This window comes from Plectropomus leopardus, chromosome 4 (genome assembly GCF_026936395.1).
Source record: "Plectropomus leopardus strain MGB_pleo_1.0 chromosome 4, ASM2693639v1, whole genome shotgun sequence".
Lineage (NCBI taxonomy): Eukaryota > Metazoa > Chordata > Actinopteri > Perciformes > Serranidae > Plectropomus > Plectropomus leopardus.
This window is the reverse complement of record NC_142179.1, coordinates 5,364,596-5,377,962: the sequence shown is the minus strand read 5'-3', so window position 1 is coordinate 5,377,962 and position 13,367 is coordinate 5,364,596. Positions and strand designations below refer to the sequence as shown.

General features: G+C 39.2%; 1 protein-coding gene across 11 annotated transcripts in view; it reads right to left on the bottom strand.

The window, feature by feature from the left end:
- Positions 1-13,367, bottom strand: part of slc4a4a (solute carrier family 4 member 4a) — a 72,578-nt gene that overhangs the window by 54,009 nt on the left and 5,202 nt on the right. For 5 of the 11 annotated variants that reach the window (XM_088076373.1, XM_088076376.1, XM_042487695.2 and 2 more), the window contains exons 3-4: positions 12,562-12,635; positions 4,202-4,375 (exon numbers count right to left, since the gene is read on the bottom strand). In XM_088076373.1, the coding sequence (XP_087932499.1) occupies positions 4,202-4,375; positions 12,562-12,635 (248 nt within the window). Of the gene's footprint in view, positions 1-4,201; positions 4,376-12,561; positions 12,980-13,367 lie in introns of those variants that run through there. The other 6 variants (XM_088076371.1, XM_088076372.1, XR_015776367.1 and 3 more) reach the window with 5 other exon arrangements.

Genomic DNA, 13,367 nt, shown 5'->3' with positions numbered 1-13,367 from the left:
AACTTGAAAAGGTACCAGTGGCAATAGTGTACTTAAGGGTTCACAGCAAATTAAATTTATATTGTACAAAAGTCTGTTGACATACAATAAAGTAAATGAGCCACTGACTGAACAATAATACCAACTGCACTGCCCTGTTAATTCCATGACAGATTTTTACGTAACATCAACAGCACTTACACTATTTCACCAATATGAACCAGCAGAGCACCACAGTGTTCACTGTAAACAAAACGTCAATGCTCACAGTCTCCTGCCAACATAGTCGCATTTTCCATGAATGGAGAATTACCAGTGTTGCTGTAAACATGGACAGGTGTCTAGGGTTTCACACGTGTCTCAGCGCGACTTCATAGAGGTTTTTTTCTTAGGGAATCAAGGACGAGTTGTTCCCCTTTGACATATTTTTTATGGTATGCAATGAAGTTTCAGGAGGGGAAAAGAGGAAAATTGAGCATTTTGAAGGTAAAAGGTAAAAAACTGATGCAGCTTGGGTAGATTGGAATCGAAGGGAAATCAGCAATGGCGAAAAAAAGATGGAGCAAAATAAAATATTTATGAATTTATCCCTTTACCCTGTCGCACATCCACTAGGTGTGGGAATCTCCAAGCACCTCAAAATTTGATTGAAATTGACACGGCTAGTCAACCACTGCCATTTGTTTCAGGTCTTTCCAAAAGTAATGCTTTCTGGCATAAGATGATACAGAGTTAGTGACTATATTTGGGTCAAATACTAAATTTAAGTGGGATGAGCTAATTTTCGGTCTACAAATATCTACAAATATTAAAACAAAATGCTTATCTGGAATATTGGGTTTAGCCGCTAAAAAAGCAACTTCAAGAAAAAATGGCTTCAGCCAGATGTGAGTAAAACCAAATAAAGAAAAATGTCCCCCAAAAAATCGCAGGGCCCTGATTCAATTATAAAATAATTATTGATGCATCTTGATTCCTCAGAATTTTTATTTCTAGAGATTATTTATTTTTCTCATTGTGGAACTTCTTGCTGCTTTTTAAATGTAGTGTACTGTATATGTAATGACCCATAATTAAATAAACAACTTTATTTGCATCCGGTGTGGCTGTTATCCAGGTCCCTTTCCCTTTAACTCCACAGAGGCCAAAATACTTCCATAACATCACTTTTAAACCAGGGAGATCCAGTCAGATTGTATCCATCTGCAGTTGCTCACACTAACCCACAGAAGGTATATTGGTGTAGTGTCCAATGTTTGCAAGCTAATATTTCAACAGGAAATAGTATATAATGCACAAACTATTGACTAATGATGATACGCAGACTTTTTTTCTTTATTAATTTATTAATTAATTAATTTGAAAGCACCTTACAGTCTCCTGTCTGAATAAAAATAACAGAATAAGTGGGAGACAAAGTGCTTCACTGTGTTCTTACATCTTCAGCAATGGAAAGCAGCCTCTGAAAGATGCTGAAGGGTTTTTGAGAAACAACAGTTATATTCCAAACCACAGAGATGTTTTAAGTGTGTGCTGGTGAGTTGGTCTTGTTTGTTAGCGTTGCTGCTGATCACTGCTCCACTCTATTAGTCTCTGGGTGATGGCATAAAAAGCCTTAGTTAATCTTGTAAATTCAAGCATCAATCTCATTACACATAAATAACACAACCCAACACAAAAGTCAGACTTTGCAATCACACAAGCCACAATAAATCCTCGATAACGTTGTCCAGGCTATGATCCATCATATCTGCAAATACAGGCAACAATAATCTTGTTAAAGTGTGAGCAAATGAAGAGTAAGAAACTGCAAAAATGTTTACACACAACAGGTTGATAACCTTCATGGCCCCACAGATGCAATCCACTAGCTTTGGTGAGTACAACTGCATCTCAGCCTGCCAGGTCAAACTAAATGCTCAAGAATCAAAGACTTTGGTTTGAGTTAGGCTTTCATCATCTAAAATCTGTAACAAAAAGGAACAGACAAACACTCTAAAACTACAAAAATGTTTCTATTTCACAACTGCAAACTACTTTGTCATCTTTGACTTTATCTGTATTGCAATTTGGGTTGTTAAAAAAATGAAAAACTCAATACTCAGACACTAATCTAAAAAATTAGCACTGAAAATGATCATCATGTGACAGTGTTGGTACCTAAAGTGCCTTCTTCCCCTCCTTATTGACACACCTATACACACACACCACTACAGACGGGCAGGCTCACAGCCCCTCCCCTCACTAGCAGCTGAATACGTTAGCTGTCGTCCACAACACTGTCAGATTGGCTGTGACGCCAGGACTTTAAGGAATTTCAAGAGGTAAGAAAAGCTACCTTTCAACATCATTGAAATATTAATCATCTATCCTAAACACCAACCTGTCTGAAAAGTATTATGCTTCTCTTAAAGTTCCCGACTGAAGATGAAAAAAGTGGACCTGCAACTAGAAAGAAACACTTGCAGCTCATCCCACCAACTCTATTTGATCAGCAACGAAAATATGGTGCCAAGTCACCAGATGTTGATGATTGATGTTGTTTGTATTGTTCTTGTCTTAATTAAAAAATACCTTTTTATGCTTCTTAATTTGTTTTTACATTTTTTTCCCCATGGTATCTAAAATGGCATCAAGTGTGGAAAGGTTTTCTCGTACTGTGACAACCCTTTTGGCAGTAGTGTTTCTTCAGTCGAGTGCCACTAAGGAAAAACCAAAGCAGGACAAATCTTTTTGCAAGACAAATAACAAATAGGTAGAGGTAAATGTTGGGATAAGACTAAATGTTGTAGATTCATTTGAATTTCAAACTGCTAGCAACATGATAACTGAAACATCAACATTACATCCATAATTACTTCTTCGGCCACTTTGAAGGCTTATAACACCTCTGTGTGTCCCCAAGTATCTCTACACTTCTGATTGTGGTCAATGGACATTGACAAAAATCTATACGACTCCCTATTTTTGCTGGATACGCATCACGCCGGTGGCAACAACCAGATGGGCTGACTGTAATCTATTTTCTGATTGGATTTATGTCCTGAAGAAAATCCCCCACATCAACTGATGCATACACACTGTAAAATCCAGTTCTGGTGTATTTTGCTCCTCTTGTCTTTTCATGTGCTTGCAGGCATGTGCAAAATGACGTCACTGTTTTGGAATGACAGTGGCCTGCCTCATTATTGGATTTGACAGACAGCAAGGACATTTTAAGCCTTATTCACAGAAGGCTGCTGCTACACATGGACCTCATGTAACCACAGAATTACCCTCCATCCTGTTTTCCTGCAAAACTACAGCATGTTATTGTTTTAAGAGGACCTGTCTTCACCAAGATATGGACATAAAGCTGTGGTTCCCAACATTTTCGGCCCTTGAAGTAAACCTCTCCACAATTTTACAAAAAAAAAGCAAAGACATGCAAAATGCCAGCAAAATGTTCCTTCCTCAACTTTTCTAAAGTTAAATTATCTTAAGACTCCTTAAAATTGATTTAAATTAAAATTTCATTTTAAAAGAGCTTGTTTCAAATCTGTGACATTATTAATCACTAAGCATCTATAGAGTTTTGTTTTGTTTGGGTTTTTTTTAACGCAAGTAGGACTTTAACTTGAACGTAGTGGAGAAAAAATGCTGACATCAGTAAGAGTTGGGCTTACACTTTAACTCCCATGTTAAGTCACAGTCACCCAGTGTAACCTTTCCCTGCTCCCTTTCTTTCTCAAGTCCCCCTCAAAGAGGCCGGGGCTCTTTATCCGAGCATCCGCAGATCACAGCAGCTGCGCCTGAGGGCATATCGCACTTTACACTCTTTACGGGACGGAGGAAGCTCCAGTCAACCAAGAACGTAAGCAGTAACACATATAGATGCGAACACATCGGCACGCACACAAAGACAGACACACTTATGTCTACAACCAAGGACAAAAGCACAGGATGTCATGCGCTTACACACTGTACTCAAGAGACTCATATCAGCACTAGTGCAATTACATCTGAGTAGCCATTACTTCCTATGAAAATTCACTCTGCTCTGTCGAAACAGACTTGTCACTCAGCTGGACATGCACGGCTATTTCTGGCCACTAAGTGGACTCAGCAACTTCTTTGGGGTCACGGAGAGTTACAGGGGCTTTTTTCTGGAAAAGAGAGCATCCTTCAGCAAAGATAGACAAGAGCCCTAATCAGCCATGACATGGAGTCCATCAGAACTTACTGAGAGGTTTGAGGATGCTGTTGCTGGCCTCATCGTTGTTTTCTGCATCCGACTTGTCAGAGGTGTTCTCCGTCAACTTCTCCTTTCTGTCCTTGTGGCCGGCTCTCCGGCGGTGACGCCTCCGACGCCGATAGCTCTTGGGCACGTGCACGCCGATGTAGATGGTGTGATGACCTGCAGACAGCAAAACAGCAGATGAACTCTCTGACACTGAACATCCTGACAAATTCAGACTGCAAATGATGCACCTGAAGAGCTGACTTCCTGAAAATGATGAGACTCAATCCACACTCATTCACTCAGTGCAAAATCAGATGCATCAACATTTGCAAAATTATGCCATAAGCACTGAAGTAAATAAGTAAAATACAACATGCCCTTATACCACTGATGGTCAAATCTGGCCCCCAATAGGGTACTGAGTAAACCGCCCACCATTTGCTAATTCACAATGAAATTAAACTAATTGACACTGGGAAATGTTTTTGTACTTTTAGTATACATAAGGTGCCAGAGTGCATAAAAAAGCTTCAAAATAGTATTAGTTTATCAAAAAAAGTGCCAGTGGAAGAACCCCTGCACCTTCTAACAGAGGTCCTAGCTAAGCCTCTAATGTCTTAATATCTAGAAACATCCTGAAATGCTTAAACGTCCTAAATCTAAGAAGCATCCTAGAAACATCCTAATATCCTAGAAGTGACCTAAAATACTACAAATGTCCTTAAATACTAAAAGTGTCCTGAAATCCTAGAGGCATCCTAAAATCCTCGAGTGACTGGCCCCTGGCCTCCTGTCAATTTGCACAAGCGGCCCCCAAGCAAAGCAGGTTGAGTATCACCGCCCTATACCGATCTTGACCACTTCTCAGTTCAGTTCAACAGGGAACATTCTCACATTCTCAAGACAGTGTAGCAGAGCAGGGTCACAGAGGTCACACTACACTGTCAAAACAAATATTGGACAGAAAAAGAAGCAGGACGCCATAACTGATTGCATGACTACATCCCTGTTATGTATGTTGGCACAATACCAAGGGGACGTGCAGTTTTACATGTAGTTGTGTGGCTGAGAGTCAGTGATGCCAAGCAGACCAGACTGTTTGCTAATAACACACCATTCAGATGGACCACATCATTTGCCTGCTGGTCACTTGGCTGAGGTTCAGGGCCTTTAATCTTAACTAAATTTATCAGGAGTGTTGGTTTGGTATTCCAGACGGAATTTAATCGACACATTTCCAGGTGATATATGGTGTCAGTGTGTTTACACAAAGCACTGAACCACATTACAAACATGCTGACTGTTGCAACAATATCAAAGATCCGAAGCTGCACTGACACTTGCTGATGTAGTGATATACTTGGCAATCGATAAATCTTTGAAACTTACTGCAATTAGTGATAGTCAGAGAAGATGTGTATTGTAAGGTAAGAGTGTTTTGAAAAAATGATTTTGCCAATACATTTTTCTCTGCCATTAAACACTTTGAAACCTGTGCAAACTGGCTCGATTTCTTTCAAAAACACAGGTTACAAGCTATTAGTAAGAAGAAAATAACCTGAAATTTACCAAAAGAAAGGAAAGGAGAAAAAAGGGGAAAAAACTGATATAAAAATAATGATAAAATAGATTCCAATAATTCTAATAGTAATATTATACACTTTTCTGGACATTTTCCACATATTTATTATTATAATTGACTTCTAACAATTTTAATGCTCTCTCTCTTTTAAAACTATTTTTCAGGTAATTTTCTCGTTACTTTTTTCCTTATTTCTTGCAATTTGTGGGAGATGTCTTGCCAAGTTGTTCACTGCCTTTTAGCCATCAAATCAATTTCTTTAGGTTTCAAATGTTTAAATCTTTGTGGAAGGTGTCTGAAAGCAGCACAAGAAAGCTTATATTGCTTCAGGTTTCAAAGGGTTTATCTGGTGAATCAGATGCAATCCATCAATACTCGCTCACTTATTTTGGTCTCCACTTTCACTTAGTTTTAGCCTGTATGTTATTGCATATATTGTACTGAACACACACAAGCATTTAAAAAAAAAGGTTTGCGTGTCGTCAACACCCCTCCAATCAAAGTTTTTATCTTCTCTCTAATACCTATATTCTTCTTTTACCTGTGTGGTTCCCCATAAGTTTAATCAAAACTTAGAGGTTTTACATTTCTGGTACCACATGTTTCTCCTTCCTGAGCAGAGGACGGCTATAAAAAGCAACCTTTCAGGATAAACATCAAAAGTCCCCCTAAAACAAAAGGCTCTATGGGATCAGTGTCAAACATCGCCTTTTGGAGCACGTCGGGTAACGCTGAGCCAAGCACTGCACATGACCCAACCAGGAAGTTGCTGAACCCCTCAAAACAACAAACAATGATCTCTCTTGAAGCACAACAGCATTCATTATGCACTGGCACCACAATGCCTTTTTTTTAGGGTTCATCTAAATTCAGTGACACCGACGGTTCAGCATACCAAGCTAATGCTGAGCATCAGAGACAAGAGAGATTTAAAAAGGTTTTAACTGTCTCATCTAAAACATGAAAGGCTCCTGAAAGGGAACATTTTGAACAGGGTTCCTACAGCTTTAGACAAGTTAGATCTAAGACTTTTTAAGGCTTCATCAATGCCACTGTAAAATTTAACACCATTTTTACCACAGCCAAAATTGACATCAATTGCTTTGCAACAATGTAGCCTTAGTTTTTATTGTAACATAAACATGACATGCAGATTTTACATATAAGAAAAAATAATTTTAAGTCCCATTTATAATGTCTAAGCTTTTTTAAAAACTTTTGAAAGATCTATTTAAGATTAAGATTTTAATACCAATTAAGACCTTATTTTTAGATTAATTCATTAGATGCCCTTTAAGACTTTTTAGGGATCCATGGGAACCCTGATTTTGAGTTTTCTGCTTCGCTGTCTGCTGCAAAATTTTCAACGTGGTTTTCACATGACATTTCAGTGAGATTAATCCAATATGCAGATATTAGCCTGTTGTCAAACATCAGTCCGTAGTTTGTTTGTATGATTGTTGCTGATGTGACCAAACTGTGTCCCAAAACTAAGGAGAAACAGATTAAATACATGTAACTTGTTTGGATATACATGAACACATTTTTGACAATTATTACATAAGTTCTTCAATCCGTCAGTTTGTTTTGGTGACTCTCTCCTCTCACATGACACAGAATGAATGAAAGTCAGTAAGAGGCGGAGGAACTCTCCAGAAGAAAACAGACAAACAGTTCGAGACAGACCCGTATCACCCACACCACAGCTGCTGCCCACTAGGCTTTTGGTTCAACAAAGACGGTACTGGTCCAGTGTTTATGGGATAACATAAAAACACTAGATCAATCGTACACAGCTAACATCCTGATGGCATCTTCGGCCAAGAAGAAAAATAAGAACACAGGATTTATCTCCCCTAGGAAACAAAATTCCTAGTGAGTGAAAGTTCAGTCAGAAGACGAATTAATTAAACAATATGAATAAACAGCACGGCACTTGTGTACCATGCAGACTATGTTTATTCATTTCATACCAGATGTTCAAATAGTTGCATCAGTTTGAGTTTATCAGGGCTGATAATGACATTTTTGTACTGAAACTGCCAATTTTGCTTTGTATTTTATACCTGTTTTTTGTATGTGTAATTTTGACACATTACACTTTCAACCTTAAGGTCAATCAGTTTCTAAAGGCTGATATAATAACAGCCACAATATCACTGCCAACGATTATTTGGGCAACCTCTAATTAAAACATTACGAATGTCAGGGTCACAATGCAGAAAAAGTCTTGTTGATAAGGACTGGAGGGAAAACTTTTGCATGTCCAGAGCATCACTTGAAACTCTGAGTGAGTGCTTTGAAAAAAGTAACATCAATCTGTACACTTTATTTCCTTTGTGATGAGGGGAGGCTGTGGAAGTCAACAGTCAACATTCAAAAGTAAAAATGACTCCAAAAGTTGAGGGGTTTTTTTTAAAAACAGGTTGTGTGAACAGAATTTTGTGTTTGAAACAGGGAAGTTAGGGACTTGGAAAAAAAATACTAAAAACATTCTTTGCAGCTCATTTAGGCAAAATGACCCACTCACCTGTATTTACAATTTTAAGCAATATAAACTTATGGAGTAAACAGGATCTGAATTTAACTCCCCCACAAGAGCCAAATGCAAGTAGATTTTCAGAGTGACGAGTAAATCTGAGGGCCACACTCTACACTTGATAAGTGTTTGTACCATTATAGTCATGTCATTAAAAACTATGTTGAGAATCTCTGTCGCCTTTTGGTGTCATTAACACAGACACGAGCGGAGTCACAGAACATGACCATCTCCAGCGCTACTACTTGTGCTGTGCTACGCTGTCGGCTGTATGGCACATCAGCTGATCCGCGATCATTTGATTTAAATGTACTGAAGGAAATGTATATGTTGTTTTTATGCTGTTTTTTTGGATGGTAAAAAAACTATGCTTGACTGGTAGATTATTTCATCTACCAGCTACCTTGGCCACTGAGTCAGAAAGTTCATTTTCGAAGAAAGTAAAAAAAGCTTTATATAAATGCCTGGCTTTATATAAAGTATTTTTTGGGTCACGTTTTACATTTACACTGGTTCATTCTGTAACATCAGAGTTGACCAAAAGGGCAATCAGGCTTGCTGTACAGCTACTGGGTATTACAACAACACCCAGAAGCAGATGGCTGGGCAGCGTTAATAAATGAGAACAGAGACATGGACACACAAAAAGAGATAAAGACCAAAGTGCTGATAGATGAGCAATAAAGCAGAGCTTGAAGACGTTTGCAGAGGCTGGACGACAACAAGAAAGGAGGCGAGAGAATGAGACAAGAGTGATGGACGAGAAGGAATAAAAAATAGTTGAGTCAAGGAGCTGGAAAGGAAGATTTGCACACTGCCAGAGCAGCTTTGTGAAACGACTTCCTCTTCTTTTTTTGGTGTGGAAGAAGAACTTCTTTGGAGCTGCCTGTGAGCACACACTGAATGAAATAAAATCCTTGTGTTTGCAGGGAGGTTTGTTTAGCTCACTAGATTTCTGAGGAGAGGCAACGCCGCCGCCAGTTTCCCCAGTAACCGCACCGCATGGACCTGCCCAGACCAGTGGGGAGGGATGGCAATACGCCACACAGCACTGACAGCATGCTAATACAAAACAGCTTTAAAAATGCACTCTTGGATAAGGGGGAAGAGATGCTCACAGCTTTTTGTCCTCTTAGCGTCTGACTCAGCTGTAACAGGCAATATCTTCAAACTCTGAATTACATCACAGGAATACACACATTTAACCTAAGGTCACTCCACATGTGAGTGTTTACGTGCATACGTAACCAAATCTTCTATCTTGAGCTTTGCTATCATCTGTTACGCAGAGTTCAGATAGCTAATATTTTGCCTGATCGAGAACACAGCCTAATCAGTGTCAGATAAAGATAATTGAGGCCAATGGACCAGAGATCCTGTTCCAGACTTTTATCTTGTACAATGTGAGAAATGTCAAGCCACCTCATCTCCTTCTGTTCTTTTTATCAGTCTTCAATTAAGGCTATCGGCTGTGAGCGAGCAGCAGGGAGGAGACTGAGCTCAGTGGAGACTCCAAAAAAGAGATTTAGCCAGCAGACAGGGACACATGCAGACACAGCTAAGACGCTGGTTACGCACGGGAAGTAAGTGAGATTGAAGCAGGGTTCAAGCTGAGGTTACACCTGACAAAATGTTCACCTCCAGCCTGAGGATTCCTGCTGTGCAAATTCCAATGTTGACTGTTACATGTATTTTAAACATGCATACAACAAAGTCACTTTAACCCTTTCATACCTGAGCAAATTGGTTTATTTTCAAAAACACAGGCGACAAGCAATTTAACAAGAAATGGCCCCTCAAAAAACAAGAAATTAATAAAAAGTTACAGAAAATTACCTGAAAATAAACTAAAAAAAAAAAAACAACAAACAAAATCAACAGCAAAAAGAAAAGAAAAGAAAAGAAAATGACAGTCATATGAGGGTCATACCAGTGGTTTTGCATGTTTTAGTCCATTTACTTCTAATCAAGTAAACCTTACATAAAGTTATAACTTGTACGGCAGCTGGATTCTCGATATATTACTATATCATGCAAGAATTGCTGGATCACAGGTTTGGACAAATATACATACAGTACATAGTAAGGCCTCAAGTAATTTATTTATGTCCCAACCAGCAGTGGTTCAGATCCGTCAGCATACTAAGAGGAGCTACTTGCAGCTACAGGGATTGTGTTAATGTGTGTGACACAGAGAGTAAACAACAATGGTGGCTCTTTAAGAGGTCAGTGTAGTTCAGGGGATGCTTGGGGGTCACTTCTGCAAAATGTCAGGAGGCCAGGAGCCAGGCCCAGAAGCTCTATACATTGAAGGATTTTAGGACATTTCTGGGATTTTATGACGTTTCTAAGATTTTTGAACATTTCTGGGATCTTAGGACATTTCAAGGATTTTAAGACGCTGCTAGGATTTTTGGATGTGTCTAGGATTTTAGGACATTAAAAAATTGTTGAGGGGCCATTCAGCACATTATCAGGGGCCAGATTTGGCCCGCAGGCTGTAGGGTGAATATCACTGGTATAGATGCTGCATTAAGCATCAGTTCTATCAAAACTGGAGAGTATATCTTAATTAAAAGAAGAGCATAAAACTGCACTGAAGGCTTTTCTTCATTCCTCTCCTGACTGGCTCAGATTGGTTAAGGTTAGCCTGTCATAGATGGGAATTGACAGATGGTTCATCCATGCTAAGTATTTTTTGGAAGTGCTTGCCTGTTTCCAATGATGGCTTCTTAAATGATAACATATGCTGGAACAACCAAGTTCACACAATATGCCATTGTCTTCTATTAATGTCAATATACTGTAAAAATGAATAAGCAGGTTTTTCAAGCTTGTTAATAAAGTATAATAACATCAACTCTGCATTCATTTTTCTCTAAGATGTATTGCTGGGACATGACAATAAAGTCTGATTTAAAAAGTTTAGTGAAAGAAGATTGGCTGGAATTTACTGAAAAAAATGAAGTTGTGTGGCACAATTTTCCATCTTCAAATTCAGTTTGCTAAGTTTAGTCTTTAAGAGAGACTGAATTATGTTGTTTTTTTTAAGAAACATTCAGAGAACTTCCCCTCAAAAAATCAAAACAAACGATGAGGCCTCTTGGATGGTAAAAGTGGCTCAGTGCCAGGCCCTTTAATCTGCTGGACTGGAACCAATAAACCCGTGATGTTGGCTGTGGGCTAATGTCATCACCATGTAAACCTAACTTTGCTCCTCGGCAACAAGAGGCATCACGAGCAGTGAGGAGAGTTTTGACAAAATTAAATGGGCATATGCATTAATTTGCAATTAGCTGGCTGTATAGCAAATTGGTCCAGAATGAGAAAAATGCAATAATATATTGAAGAGTTTCAAAGCTAAAATAAATTGTTAAGAAAAGATGGTTCTCGAACCCAACAGGATAAAAATACTAGAAATACTATAGCAGCGACAAATAAATCCTATGTGCTTATTTGCTAGGCTCACTCAACTTTAAAAATTGCCTCAAAATAAAATATTATAAATATTTTTCAAATAAAAATGTTAATGATGATTAGAAATTTGTGTGCTTGCAGTTAAACCACTGTACATTCCCTGATTACATTAATCAATTTATAATGATGCAAAGAGAATACAATTATAATGTTACCATATTAGTTTTACTCCATACTGAAAGTATTTTTCTTCCCTTTCTCTTTGTTGTCTTGCCGGTCTTTGTGGAGATTAGTGCAGTAAACACAGGGTGACATGCTGCGTGTTCTACATCACTCTCATGCCAGCTCACCTAACAGGTGAGGCGTTACCTGAGTTGAGCTGTATGTGCAGGAAGTGCAAGAAATTTGGCAGTCTCCCAGGAGGCTACATGACGCCTTTCCTGTTTCTTTCAATGAGTGTTGTTACTTTGGAAAAAAATCAATTCACAGGAACCAAGTTGTTTAGGAAAAAGAAGAAAAAACACCAATTTAAAAAGAGTGTAAAAAATAACTGATGTTTGGTTATGGCATTGTTGTTTGTAAACAAGTGACTCTCAAAATAGAGATTCAGCAATATCTCAGGAACTTCGCTGAAGTTTTAGTACTGAAAAAATATTTTATAAAGAAGTTCAACCTTGTATAAATATTCCTCATGCACCATGTTTGATTTTTCCTGGCATTTGTGTTTCTATTGCTTTGCCATCTACATCACATGGAGGGTAAAGTAAAACTTTTCTGATCAAAGTCAAAGGAAATAAAGAGTACAGAAGCAGGCAAACTTACCTTCTACCTCCTCCTCGTCACAGATGTGCTTGAGTAAGGACGCCCCCCGGTCCAGCACCGCCTCATCCTCCATCCTGTAGTAGTAAAAGAGGAAGAAAGACTGCTCACACTTCTCCTCCAGAGACAACGTGGAGCCATAGCGCTTAGGCTCGTTCACCTGCAGTAAGTTTGGACTGGGGCTCAGTCTGGTGCTGCTGGTGGCGCTCATCTCCACCCATTAAAGACTCATTTACAGACAGCGTGGCTACCTCAGAGCTTTGAGATAGCTCCTTAAAATCTCCTTTCAGTGAGTAAACGACCCTCAAGTGTGACAATGAGTGTCGTCCTTGAGCGGGGCAAAGTGCGCAGTCAATAGGTACGATGTAATGGATTTAATCTGGCGGAGGCGGGTGAGCGAGAGGGCAGGAAGTCTCTGCTAATTGAGTGTGAAGGCCAGAATGACTGGTGTTTGTCACGGGCAAAAAACTCCAGACTGATGGAGACTTGAAGCCATAAGGATCTGTCTCTATCCACACTTCACCTGTTGGACACTGAATCAAGGTGTTGTGTTTTATAACTGCGGGGAAAAACATCTGAAATAGTATCAGTTAGTGTTGTGTCTAATCAGTCACACGCCTACACACACTACAAAGCCTCTCCATCTGTTCAGTAAAGCCTGCCAGCCCCCCTCTCCACCAACCTCCACCTAAGAAACAAGTGGGGCATCACATGTCTGTCTACTCATCCGCCCTTACAGGATTACCCCGGCTTTACTTAAGTGACAACACACACAGGAGCCCGTTACAGGTCGGCGTGTCGGAGCCTCC